The sequence below is a fragment of the Capricornis sumatraensis genome, chromosome 9 (assembly GCF_032405125.1).
Source record: "Capricornis sumatraensis isolate serow.1 chromosome 9, serow.2, whole genome shotgun sequence".
In the NCBI taxonomy this organism is placed as follows: Eukaryota; Metazoa; Chordata; class Mammalia; order Artiodactyla; family Bovidae; genus Capricornis; species Capricornis sumatraensis.
Window position 1 is genome coordinate 57,289,617 of NC_091077.1, and position 13,413 is coordinate 57,303,029.

The following is a 13,413-nucleotide window of genomic DNA, read 5'->3' on the forward strand; positions in this document are numbered from 1 at the left end:
TTTATTTGATAAATTTTATGTTAATAAAAATTTCAGAATGAGTTAAGTTTAATGTAAAGGAAGAGTAATAGAGGAGTTGTAGAATTATCACGATTTGTTTACTGTTTTTTAAAGAAGTGTTATAGATAGATAAATAGTAATTTTATTAAAGAAAAGATTGTATAATATATGCATATAACTATTCATAATTTTTGAAATTTTTTTTGCCAGGGCACCCAACTCCGACAATGCTGTCCATCCAAAAGTGGCAGTTCTCTATGAGTGCAAGTGAGTGAGCTATAAGTTGCAGCTTTAAAAAATACTGCTGACACAAGTGTTCTAGCAGTGGTTAGCAGAAGGATTCATACCTAAGTATTTAAATTGTTGCTTGCTTATTTTTATTCTGACAGTTAAATTAAATTTTCTTATAGTTAAAGAAGAACAAGAATTAATGGAAGAAATGAATGAAGATGAACCTGTTAAAGCCAAAAAACGGAAGTAAGTAATACTTATAGTTTATGTAATTTAGGTAGATTTTTAACTTTAAAAGATGATTAGGCTACAGTCAGTTCATGATTAGAACAGGTAATGTGTGTGTGTTAGGAGGCAGAAGTTATCATTGCTCTCTTTAGGCCTATTACTAAGCCTTGGTTTAAGATGTAGAAATGGTGTCCCTTCTGTTTCTAGATGTGGGAGAGTTTTGGTTATTTAAATATGTATTATGAAGCCAAATGACATTATTATGATAAATTGTTTTCAGAAATTCATTACACCTGAATTTTATTAAAAAAATTTCCTTCCTAATGTAGACCCCAACAGATACTGTTCCAAAAATCTGATAAATGTAGACCCAGACTTCTCTCTCTTTTTATATACTTGTCATTTCACTTAGTCCTTGTATCCGTGGTCATTACTTGTTGAAGAGGGAACCCCTGAGGCTATTATTATTAGAAAGTGCGCTGAGAGAAAGAGAGTGGTATAAATGGAAGCCTTAGTTTGACCAGTGTGCAGTAAAATATGAATGTTACTAGTTATGGGGGGTGAATGGGTGGGGTAGAAGGTGTTTGTATATGAGTGGGGGAGGCATGGGACCATTATTTAGCAGCAAGAAGGAAAGTTTGAAGACATTATTATGGATTGGTTTATCATAGTCCTTATCTGAGGACAGATTGAATGCAGCCAAATTATGGCAAGAAATCAGTAAGACAACCCCTGTTAAGGGTGTTTCTTTTTTTAAAAAAGTTTCTTCATTGGCAACAGTGTTAAAGAAATTCAGATATTAAAGTGTGACTCATAATTGACTACAGTAACAACAGCTGTTTGAATTTTTACAGTTGACTTTTTAGTTCTTGACCAAATGTATTTTTTATTAGTTGTAATCAACTGAATTTGTGTTCTTTTAAAAATCTAGAATAAGAATTTGTTTTCTTAATTATTATAAATGACTGTATTCATTCTGTTTATGTACCATGATTTTGGATGTTCCTACAATGTTAAACTTTTAGGTTGTTTTTAATTGTTTGTTCTTATAGACAACTCTGTAAGGTTTTTAACTGCTTTTATCAGGAGAATGTCAAAGAAGTCCTTTATGTGGATTGCCCGAGCTTCTCTATTTAGGTACAAAGCTAAAAGCCTGTTTTTCCTGGCTTAGTTTTTCTTTTATTTCTTTTATTGAGATAGATAGTGATAGTTTGTATTGTGACATTTTCATTTAGTATAATTCTTTAAAGGTTATTTGTTTTCATTAGTTGTATTTCTTGTCTTTTAACTCTTTATATAAATAGTTCTTAAATAAATTATTATAAGAGGGTATATTGTTTGGCAAATTGCTTTTACCTGTTTGTTTTGTGCATATCTTAGGTCACAGACTATCTCGCTAAGTTCCTGCAGGTCACGGATTATATCTTCTATTTTTGATTCATTCCCTAAATTGCTAAATACCTCTCACCATATTTGTGGGCTAGCCTTAGTTCCATTTAAATCTCCTGGACTACCTTCATTTCCCTATATAGCATGATTTTGAATTTCCTAATGTTCTGTTTTCCTAATTCCCTTAAGTTTATGCAGGAAATATGAACCAATTTTATTTGTATACAAAGCAGATCAAATTTAAGATGGAAGATCTGCTTAAACACACCTGAATATTACTGAATTACTTTTTTTGATTATTCACATGAATGGGCCTTCTTCATAGGGCAGATGTGTGAGAGGTGACTTGATTTCATGTTCACAATGTCACCTGAGTACTGTACAACAGCAGGGTTGCCCTTAGCCCTGAGGTGCACTTTTGGAGAAACAAGAAGTAGTTTAGTCATTGATGAACAGTTCTAATTCCACCTAACTACTCCGGGGCCTATGTTGCTCTCTGGGACCTGTCCTTCAACTTAAATCTCAACTTATCACCCAGAAAGTGAGTAAAAAAAATGTCAGGTAGGTAAGGTATATATCTCACATATCCACTTGGCCAAATTTGCAGATATTTTATTTTCAAAATAAATATTTGAGATTAGTAAGACTTTTACCAGTTTTTCTTAGATTAAAAATCGTATGCATTTATAATGTAAAAACATTTTGGAAAATACTGTTTTTCCTATATCATTTCAAAAACTAAAAATTATATTCTGTGCTGTTTGATTCTAACACTTAGAGTTTATTGCAATATTGGATAAGTTTTGTTTTTAAGTAAGGTCGTTTATTTTGTGTATCAAGTAGTATCAGGGAGAGACAGCATATTAAAGGTATTTTTCTTTCCTAACAATGTAGCCATTGTAACATCATTAGAAGCTCATTGTAACTTTATTATTATAATGAAAGTTGCTTATCCCTTAGAGTTGATTTGAAAAGCTCAGTATAATTTGTTTTTGCCAAAAATACTCTGCTCAGTAGTGAGTCTTGAATATTCCAGTGATTTTAAGATTTTAGTAAGATTATATATTAATATTTTGTCAGTTGATGCCTGTATTTTCTTTTTTATAGGAGAGACGATAATAAAGACATTGATTCAGAGAAAGAAGCTGCCATGGAAGCTGAAATTAAAGCTGCCCGAGAAAGGGCCATTGTCCCTCTGGAGGCCCGAATGAAGCAGTTCAAGGACATGCTGCTAGAGAGAGGGGTCAGAAAACAATCTTTGGGGGAGATATTTCTGTTTTGTATAAGTAATATAAATATGTCTTGCTAAAAGGTCACATCTAAGGTTAGTGCTCATGTCGTGGGGGTGGGATAAGGGAAGCCTGTCAAATCACTGTGCTGTTTTTCAGATGGCCATTTTCTTGGCTAATTATATTATGTTTTAACTAAATGCCATTTTATTATCCTTTTAAGTACAAATAACATTTAACATTTATTGGGTCATTAAATTTTGGTAAGTAATATGACGAGTATTAACATTACAGAATGGCGGACTACTCGGGATAGGTAAGGTAAATGTGATTCTTTTAATATCTATAGAATGGCTTTTGGTTAAAGGAGTACTGGTACTTTATGATATTACTATTAATGAAGCTTAATTGCGAAGGGATTTCAACCTTTTGATTATATTCACAGATTCATTTGAGTAAGTAAAATTGTTCAACTTTACATCACAACATTGTTCACAAGATTAGAGCAAGCTTGGGAAATCAAAATGCAAATCTTCAAGGCTTTTTCTGATGTACTGATTTTTAAAATGTCACACAGTAGTGGTTATTTTAATGAGTAATTAAGTGTGTTATTTCTATATAATATAGAAATGTTCAGAGCCAATTAGTGTGGAAATTTGCTTTTGCCTAGCCTCCCACTGCTTGTCATTTATTAGTGATGGAAACTGCAGTATGGTTTTTATTATGTGTCCTTTTTAAGTAGACGTCCCGTAGATTTCAAGCAAAATTATATGACCTTTCAGTTTTTAGAGCCAACTTAATTTATGAGGCAATACATTTTTTTTTATTTTAAAGGTGTCTGCTTTTTCAACATGGGAGAAGGAGTTGCACAAGATAGTTTTTGATCCTCGGTACTTATTGCTCAATCCTAAAGAGAGAAAACAGGTAAAATGAAAATAACAGTAAGAAATGTATATCCCTTGCCAGCATAACTTTTAAATTGAACCTTTTCATACCTTAGTGACCCTCTGTGTGGACATTTCTGCCTCAGAAATACTTTGATATTTTTGCCATTACGGACGTGGCTTTTGCCTCATGAACATTTTGTCCTTATGTTTCATATATACTGATGTTATACAAAGGTTTCAAAATCAACTCATGTACATTTATTAATTTTTACTGGACAGTTCTTCCGAACTGATAGTTCCAGTGTTTGAGCCTTCCCAACTATTATGTGTCGGTATATACATATATATGTATCTGTATTGTAGACAGACAAGACTCAGCATGTTTTATCTCACACCTACGTATACATCTGTTAAGTGGCAGCTGTTAGGATGTCTTTTCATAATAAACTTAATGGACTCTTCAGGTCTCTACTGAACTAGAATTATAAGAACTAGAGTTGCCTTATTACCGAGCTGCTGTTTATTCCCATTGTGATTCAGTGATATATATCTCATAGTGAATGCTTCCTCTAAAGTATTGCACACTGCAGACTTTCCTGAATTACCTGGACCACCCTGACACTGATCTGTGTAAAACGTTGAGTATGTTGAACCACTTGCTATAGTGCTATTGAGGTACACAATTTCATTGGTAGAAGTAGTTGTCCATCTTCCATATTTATAATTTAATGGTTGGAATAATTTAGGTCTAATCATAGACTTTTTATGAAAAGAGGAAGTTTACACTGTGTCAGAAATGTATTTGAGACTCGAAATAGGAAGACATGACTTTCCATATGTATTTACACCTGTATTTCATGCACAGTAGTCTTTTTTATTTTAAACTCTTCATGTGTGATGGTCTCATTTTCACTCAGTTGATGGCCCTATCAGAACCTGTAAATTAGCCTTGATTTTTTACTTTCCCCACTGTGCATTTCAAGTCTTATCAGCACAGTCTACCTCAAAAACCTTTTCTAAATCCAACCTCTTATTTACCATTTCCCTCACTAAACCCTAATTCAAAATACTGTGATTGTGGTGCCTAATTGAACTCCTTGCCTCCTCCGTTCTTTCTGTCCTCTGTAGTCAAGTTCTTTTTCCACACAGCAGCCAGACTAATCTTAAAATTTAAATGACAAATTAAGGCAGTATTCTGTTGCTTGAAAAATGTGCACTGCTTACTGTTTGAGTTAGAATAGAGTTTCCATGGCTGTAAGATTCTCTATATACTCATATCTGCATAGTTCTCAAGGCTCTTAGGTTCATTTATTCACTAACACTGATATGCCTTGGCCAGTACTGGAATATTCTGATACTTACTAGTCCCTCTTCTGGAGTGTTCTTCCCCCAGGTGTTTCCATAACTTACTAAATCATTTACATTCAGATACTTGTCCAGATGCCTTCTGATCAACCTCTTTGCCTTCATTACTCTCAGTAGCACTCAGAACTCTCATCTAAAATTATTTTACCATCTGTCTTTTCCTATCACAACCTGGGGACTTTGATGTTTGAGAGTTTGCTTAGATGTCTTTGTAGACCCTGACTGCTAATGATTAAGAACAAGGCACTAAAATGCTCTTTGGGCTCTCTTAGCATCTGGGTGGGCTCTTACGATTGTTGGCTTTACTGTAGAACAGTGGTTCTCAACCAGGGTTTTTTTACACTGGAGGACATTTTAGTTTGCCCCAGTGAGGGAGTGCTGCTGGCATCTGGCAGCCAGAGATGCTTCTGAACATGGTCTGGTCAGTGCTGAGGTTAGAAACTGCCCTGCTGTAGGATGATTTCAGCTGGTTTATTGAGATCCTCTAGAGCAGGTCATTTTTAAGCTGGTGAGATCCTGGATAAGGGCTGAGTCTTGATAACATGGTATATTTTCTCAACGTGGTATGTTTCCTCAATGTATATTTTCTCAATCTAGTTCGCCTCAATCCTAATTTATGTTCTCCCAGTCCAGAGACGGTTTTGCCTTTTAGAGGAAGGGTCAGCAAAATGTTAACATGTAGGATTAGATAATAAATACTTCAGGTTTTGTGGGCTGTATGGTCTCTGTCATAATTGTGTAACTCTGCTGTTGTGATGTGAGAACACCTGTAGATTTATGTGAAGGAATGAGTGGACACTGAAGTTTGAATCTTATTTAATTTTATGTGTAATTAAGTTTTCTATTTTTTCCCCCACCTTTAAAAGTATCAGAACTATTCTTAGGCTGTATAGGAACGGGCAGCAGGCCAGATTTGGCCAACAGATAGTGATTTGCTAACCCTTGCTTTCTAAAATCACTCCTTGCCTTTTACTGAGTTTCAAAAGTGTCCTAGATACATAAAATTGGCAAGGAGGATCTAGTGATTAAACTGCTTTTTCAAAATCTTTGTTATAGCTGTAGTGTGTCCGTACTTCATGGGTATCTGGTGCTGTCAATTCTCGAGCTAGTGAAGGAGTCTCTAATTTTAAAAACTGGCTCTTGGTTTCCTGACTGCTGGTTTAGGGTCAGCTTTCTCTTGTCTGCCAAATCCTTTATTGCCTGTCCATGTGCTTTTCAAGTTCCCAGAGTTGCTGTTTCTTTTTCCCCCATTTCTCTGTTCTTACTGATTTGTAACTTAAAAATGGAGATCCTCTATTGTCATTTTATTGTTGTTTCAAGAAAGCAAGCAATAGATATGTATGTTCAGTTCATAATCTTGACTGTACATTATTAAATGGAGAAAATACACAGAATATACATATTCTATGTATATACATACATATATATGTATGCATGATTACATTTTGGTGAAAATAATTATATCTTAAAGAAAAGCACAGAAATAAGATTCCAGTATAGATTCCATCCATATTGTTAATGTTTTTTCTAAAAGGGATTTGTGAAGACAGATTTCTCTTTAACTTTTTATATTGCTTAAAATTTTAAAAATAAACCTGTACAGAAAGTAAAGCCATCAGGCACAGGCTTTTAACTTTTTAATTCTGGAAGCCTAAAAACAAGACTTGTATGCTTGTGTAATTCTGTCAATTGAAGCTTTAAAGTTGAGATTTGCTATAGATCATTGGCATATAATTGAGTTACCTATAATTAATATACTTTTCCTTTTTTGGGACAGATACTGACATAGCATTTTTTTTTCATAGATTCTATAGTTTGGTATTTAGAGTACCAGCTGAAAGACTGACATCGATTTGTGTTTTTTTTCTAATAGGTATTTGATCAGTATGTAAAGACCAGGGCAGAGGAAGAACGCAGGGAAAAGAAAAACAAAATAATGCAAGCCAAGGAAGATTTCAAAAAAATGATGGAGGAAGCAAAATTTAATCCGAGGTATATGGTTTATTACTGTCAAATATCAAAGCATGTATGTATTTTCTCCTAGATCAGTTAAACCATATATATATATATATCTTTTGGATTTGGAGACATGAAAAGCTTCTTGTTTGATTATTGATTTCTGGCTTTCCAAGAATCTTCTTTCTTAATACATTTTCTTTGGAGGATTCCTGGTACTGGTTCCTGAGGCACTGGTTTTCAAGAACGTAGCTTGTTTTAAAAGATTCTCTTTGAGAATAAGTTTCTTTCTCTGAAAATAGTAAATGATTAAAAATCTACTGTCTCTTAAAGGTTTACACATAATAAATTGCAGAGCAGGGATATTATTTTGATTCAATTGAAATAATGTAGGATCTTTCATTTTAAAAATTTCTAAATCTGTTGATGATTGTTCGACACTTCTAATTGATTGTTAGTATATATTGAATATATAAGATGGCTGAAGGAAAGGAGATATTTTAAATTTACATGCTTAGGATTATAATAATGTCATCAATTATTGGATATCTTAGATATATGAACTTATACATATATGCAGTTAAAGTAACATGCATATGTATGTGTGTATTACCACATTCAGTCTTCAAAACAGCCAATATGATTTAGGCACTCATATCCTACTTTTTTTAGAAATAAGGAAAGTAAGATTTATACACATTAGGTCACTTCACTGAGTGGATGTAGAATTTCAACTAGATTGCAGTATTTTAAATTGCTATGAATATCCCAGAATATGGAGAATTTCTGAAACTATGGGGTAGAATCATGGAATCTCTGGGTTAAATGGTACTGTTTAAGGGTAATAGAGTTTGAGACTCTCCAGGAGATCTTGTGCTTTTTTCTTAATCAAAAGAGTAAAAATTCATGGGTCCGTGTAGTTGTGACTCTGTTATAAAATATTTTTTGGAAAAGGATTTACTCTTAGGAGATGCATGCTGAAATATTTATTGATGGAATCTCATGATGTCTACAGGTTACTTCCAAATGATTCCGGAAAATATATCCATAAAAACCCTTTGTGGATCTGGGAATAATTGAGACTCCAATGAGATTTCTCTTTTGTAGATTTGAAAAGTTAAATCTTGCTGTATCACAGTACCCTACTAATATTCTTTTGGGGCAGATAAAATTGTTTGAGTGATTTTTACTATGCAGGTTATATCAGAAAGTAAAGCCATCAGGCACAGAACTGGAAGTCTTACCACTTGGGGCATTGGGCCATATTGCTAAATTGACGCATTTGACAATTGGCGTAGAGATTACGACCCATTTTAGTAAGTATGAAACAAAGAGGAAAAACTTACTAAAGTTGAGAAAATACCATCCATAGACTTTCTTTGAATTGGAAAAAGACTACAAGCACAGAACTCTAAAGCACTAGAGTATATTCCAAGGGAAAGAATGACTGGGAAGAATTACCTGACTTTAGTGCCTGTTTTTTCTATGTCTTTTTTCTTTTTTGTTGGAAATTTCAGGTGTACTTCCTATGGTTAACTTCAAGTCATTATTACTCTTTCTCATCCATTATCACCAAAAACTATCCACCTCACTCTTTTCTGTAAAGAACTGTTATACCATGTCTGTTATGAAGTATGTAGCAAAATGCTATTATAAATCCTTTGCAGTAGCATTTTTGGAGTTAAAACATGAGTCATATGAAAACATCTCTATGGAATCTAATGCTAAAACTTCATTTTAGTCTGTCCTGATAAAAATTTGCTACCATTTTTTTAAACCTATGTTAAGTAATAGAAATATGTATTAAATGATTGAATTCTCACTTGTTCATTGATTTTACATTTTTAAGAAGTTTGTTCTTTCATCATTGTAATACTTTTTCTTAAAATTATAAAGTAGGGTACCTAATTTAACATGAAAAGAAAATAGATTTATTGGACTTAATCTTTGTTTTAATACATGAGATAAAGTATTTTATTTTTGTATTGAGATAGATGCTTTTTAAGGGAAAAGTAAGTTTTATTTTTCACCTCTAAAAATAAGCTAAACATGGGAGCATTTGAATTCTTAAACTATGTATAATAAGGTAAAAAGCTTCAGATATTGAAATATATCCAAATATATGAAAGCTTTAGAAATGCTTCTTTTATTCATGGAAAAACTTCTTTAATACTTGGTTTCATTGTCCCTCATAGACTTGATTTTCCATATTTCTACCGAAGCTACCTAATTGTTCATCCATTTTGATCATATTTTAAATTTTTTGAACATATTTTTATTTAATTCTTCCAATATAATTATAGTAGTTTGAAAGATTTGTCTATAACTCAAGCAACAACTGGGTATCTTGGGTTACTTTTTGTTGCTTAAGGTTTCCCCCCCTCCTGTGAATCACATGTTTCTTTGTATGTGTGTGATTTTTAATTGAATATTGAAAACTGTGGAATAATAGGTATCTTCCTCTCAAGAGTATGGATTCTTGTTTTAGCAGGCAGTTCAGTTACAGGCTGATGCCTTTAATTTTAGGTTTGATTTTATGCTGTTACTGTGAATCTCAGAAGGTGGGAATTGTTTTTGTCAAACTTCCAGCTTTGTCTCCCTGTGGATCTTTTGTGAGTTTTGTTGTCCTCATATTGTTCTTTTTCCAACACTTCTTAGTGTCTAGTGTCTCGTTTTTGCTCTTAAGCATGTAGCAGTTTGGTACAGGGAGTAGTTTTTCTGCTGTTTTATAGCTTGGTCTTGGCTGTCTACTTACTCATGGGGAATTTCTAAATGGTATTTTTCTGGGGTACCTTCTTTCTATAGTTTCTTCCTCTGCCATTTTTTTTTAGCACCCCCAACTCTGATCTTTGCTGCTTCTAGCTCATGGGGATTGCTGTACTCTTTTTGGACTCTAGCTGTTTGCATTTTGGGAAATTGTCCTGAGGCAAAGGGGCCATGGGGCTTCTTACACAGTTTTACCCTACCTGTTGTCCAGTGCTTGAAATCAGTTGCCTCATATATTTTGTCTGATTTTATAGTTGCTTTTGGAGGGAGAGCTAATTCATGAAGAGTTACTCAGTCTCATCTTAGAGTGGAACTAAAGGAACTCTGAAGTTTCTTGAAATACACAGATTTTTTGCTCTCCGATGTCTGTCCCCCTAACATCATGCTGATAGTAATACAGAGCTCTAACCATGTTTTCACTCTTTAGCCCTTTTACTCTTTTCTGTTGGTAGATGTTGGGACTCATTGTCTTGTTGGCACATACTCTTAATGGGAAGATGATATCATCTGTTCCTTTCTTTAAGTAGAAATAGCTCTACCAAAGTTAGCACACTTGCCATTTTGTTGCAGAGTTACATTTAGTGAATTTGCAGCCAAGCATGCTAAAGATTCAAGATTTAAAGCAATTGAAAAGATGAAAGATCGAGAAGCCTTGTTTAATGAATTTGTGGCAGCTGCAAGGAAGAAAGAGAAAGAAGATTCGAAGACAAGAGGTGAGAAGGTAAGAAGGTTTTTGGTTCGAGTGGTGTGATTGATGGGAGTATGAATGGGAAGGGACTAACCTGGTGCTGTGTCTAATCTCATTCATGAGCATAAATATTAAGTTGGCTAAAAGGTTCATCTGGTTTTTCTATAACATTGTATGTATGGAAAAACCCAAACAAACTTTTCAGCCAACCCAATAACAAGAGCCATATTTACTGTCTAGCTTTTAAAGTTAACTTTTACAGTTGTTTATGTGTGTGTGTTTGACTGCTTCCATAATGCACATTTAGTAATGTCACGAAACTGCATAGATTTTCTTTATATTTTGTTAATTCTGTGCCCATTAAATCCAGAACTGGTTATTAGGCTGTTCACTGGTGCTTGTCTGCTAACATTTCGAGGTTCTTCATAGGCAGTAACATTTAAATTTTTCAAAAAGCTTCTTTATATTTTTTGCCCTCTAAAAGATAGCATTTTAGTGACTTTCTAATCTTTTAGTAAACATATCTTACATATGAATTATTGCTTATCAGAATTAAAGGTCAGCTATTAAAGATTAATGAATTCCAAATGTCATTTGATAGTGGTGTCACAAATGAAGAGGAGCACACCACTGGGGAGGCACACTGGTAGGGAGGTGGCACCAGTGGTGCGTGAACCATCAAAACATGCCGCCTCTCTTCTCAGTGACCCTGTGTGCTTTTGAATGGAGAAAAAGAACCTCTGAAGCTTTATTAGTCTTGACATTTAAAATTGCCTCTAATTCCAGAGGGTTAAAATATTTCAAATTCTATTGAGAAATGTTGTTGTGGAAATAACACCACTCTTGTTGAAAAGAAGCGTCTTTAATTGAACAATAACAGCAGTATTAAGTGAAATAACTTTTGTCAGAAATAACTGAAATTTCCTGATTATGTGATTTATTATGCTTCATGGTAGATTTTTCCAGAATCCTTTCACTATTAACTTTTTTGGGAGTAAATGATGGTGTTTCTCAGAGGAAGATTGAGTTTTACATAAGCATTTTGTCTGTTGAATTAGAATCATGTCAATGAATTGTTTGCTACGATTGACTTGATTGCTTTTAAACAAATTGAATGTTTTTGCATTTGTAACTGATGTTCTTTCTCTAAACATGTTTTTTGTAGCTATTTTATGTATTGTTTTATAACAAGTGAATAGACTTTTCAGTTTTGTGCTGTGTGGCCTGTCAGTCAGTTTGGTCTGACAGCTGTTCAGTTACTGATAATGTAATTCTCTGATGAGGAAAGAATTGGCATCTCCTTGGTGGCGTAGATGGTAAAGAATTTGCCTGTAGTACAGGAGACTTGGGTTCAATCCCTGGGTTGGGAAGATTTCCTGGAGAAGGGGATGACTATCCACTCCAGTATTCTTGGCTGGAGAATTCCATTAACAGAGGAACCTGGCAGGCTGCAGTCCGCGGGATCGCACAGAGTCAGACATACAATAAGCAACACTTCACTACACTTGTGTGATGCTTTCAGCCTCATGTGGTTCTGGTACATTGCTTTTAGGGGGGGGCAGTCTTTTTTCTTATAAAGTAATGAGAGTTGTGTCCAGAATGTGTTAATTAAAATAAGACATTAAATAAACATTACATCTAAATAAACTTAATTATTCAGCTTTGTTTTCTTTTGATTGTAAAATTTGAATTCTCTAAAGGTTTAGCCTTGTACTATTACATTTTGGGGGAAAAATAGGAAATTACTAAAGTGAAACTTTTCTTAGCCAATTTAAAGAATGCAAAGTCAATTACTAACTAGGTATTGAAAGTAGAGGTTTAAATGTATATTTTATATTCAAATTTGAGAAGTATCTGGCTAATGAAGTTTTATCTCTTCATGACTGCTGCTGTATATTCTTATGAAGTATATTGGCAGTACATTAAAAATTTCTCTTTTAGTATTTATTTACTTTTGGCTGTGCTGGATCTTTGTTGCTGCACACGGGCTTTCTCTAGACTCAGCAGGTGAGGGCTACTCTAGTTGTGGCATGTGGGCTTTTTGTTGCAGTGGTTTCTCTTGTAGAGCAAAGGTCTAGGGTACATGGGATTGATAGTTGTTCCTCGCAGGCTTCCTTGTCCCACATCATGTGGAATCTTCCCAGGCTAGAGATCGAACCCATGTTCCTTGGATTAGCAGGAGGATTCCTTACTACTGGACCACCAGCGAAGTCCTGAAGTACATTTTTTAATTGCATTTTAACTGTGTATGATTGAATAGTAAACTGATACATTGGAATTTCTTTGTTCTTAGGATTCCTAACTGGTCTTTGTAACAGATAATTGAATCAATAGCTGAATAGTAGTAATTGAAAGGTAATTTACTTTCTGAGTCAAAACTCATGAATGATACTGACTTTTGATGAAATACTTTTTTTTCTCTTTAGTTGGGATTTTCAAACTAGAGTGCAGTCATCATTTTCATGTAGCTTTCATGGGTAGTTTTATTTTAAAAATGCCCCTAAAACTTTTACTGGGCAGTTTTGTTTACCAGAGTAGCTACCCTTGAGTTTTTGTTTGTTTGATAATAATTTTTTATTATTATTATTCTAACCAATTTTTATTATTGTTTCAAATAATTTATTTTTTGGAACAACAGATTTGAAGCTGCACATAATGGGGTTAATCCTTTTGT

The 13,413-nt window shown here is 33.9% G+C and overlaps 1 protein-coding gene across 10 annotated transcripts in view; it reads left to right on the forward strand.

Annotated features, from left to right (window-relative positions):
- The window catches only part of TCERG1 (transcription elongation regulator 1), a 51,678-nt gene that overhangs the window by 29,732 nt on the left and 8,533 nt on the right, over positions 1–13,413 (forward strand). For 6 of the 10 annotated variants that reach the window (XM_068980602.1, XM_068980594.1, XM_068980600.1 and 3 more), the window contains 6 exons: positions 211–267; positions 411–477; positions 2,956–3,091; positions 3,912–4,001; positions 7,203–7,321; positions 10,622–10,772. In XM_068980602.1, coding sequence (XP_068836703.1) covers positions 211–267; positions 411–477; positions 2,956–3,091; positions 3,912–4,001; positions 7,203–7,321; positions 10,622–10,772 — 620 coding nt within the window. Of the gene's footprint in view, positions 1–210; positions 268–410; positions 478–1,545; positions 1,597–2,955; positions 3,092–3,911; positions 4,002–7,202; positions 7,322–10,621; positions 10,773–13,413 lie in introns of all 10 variants that reach the window. The other 4 variants (XM_068980593.1, XM_068980595.1, XM_068980597.1 and 1 more) reach the window with 2 other exon arrangements.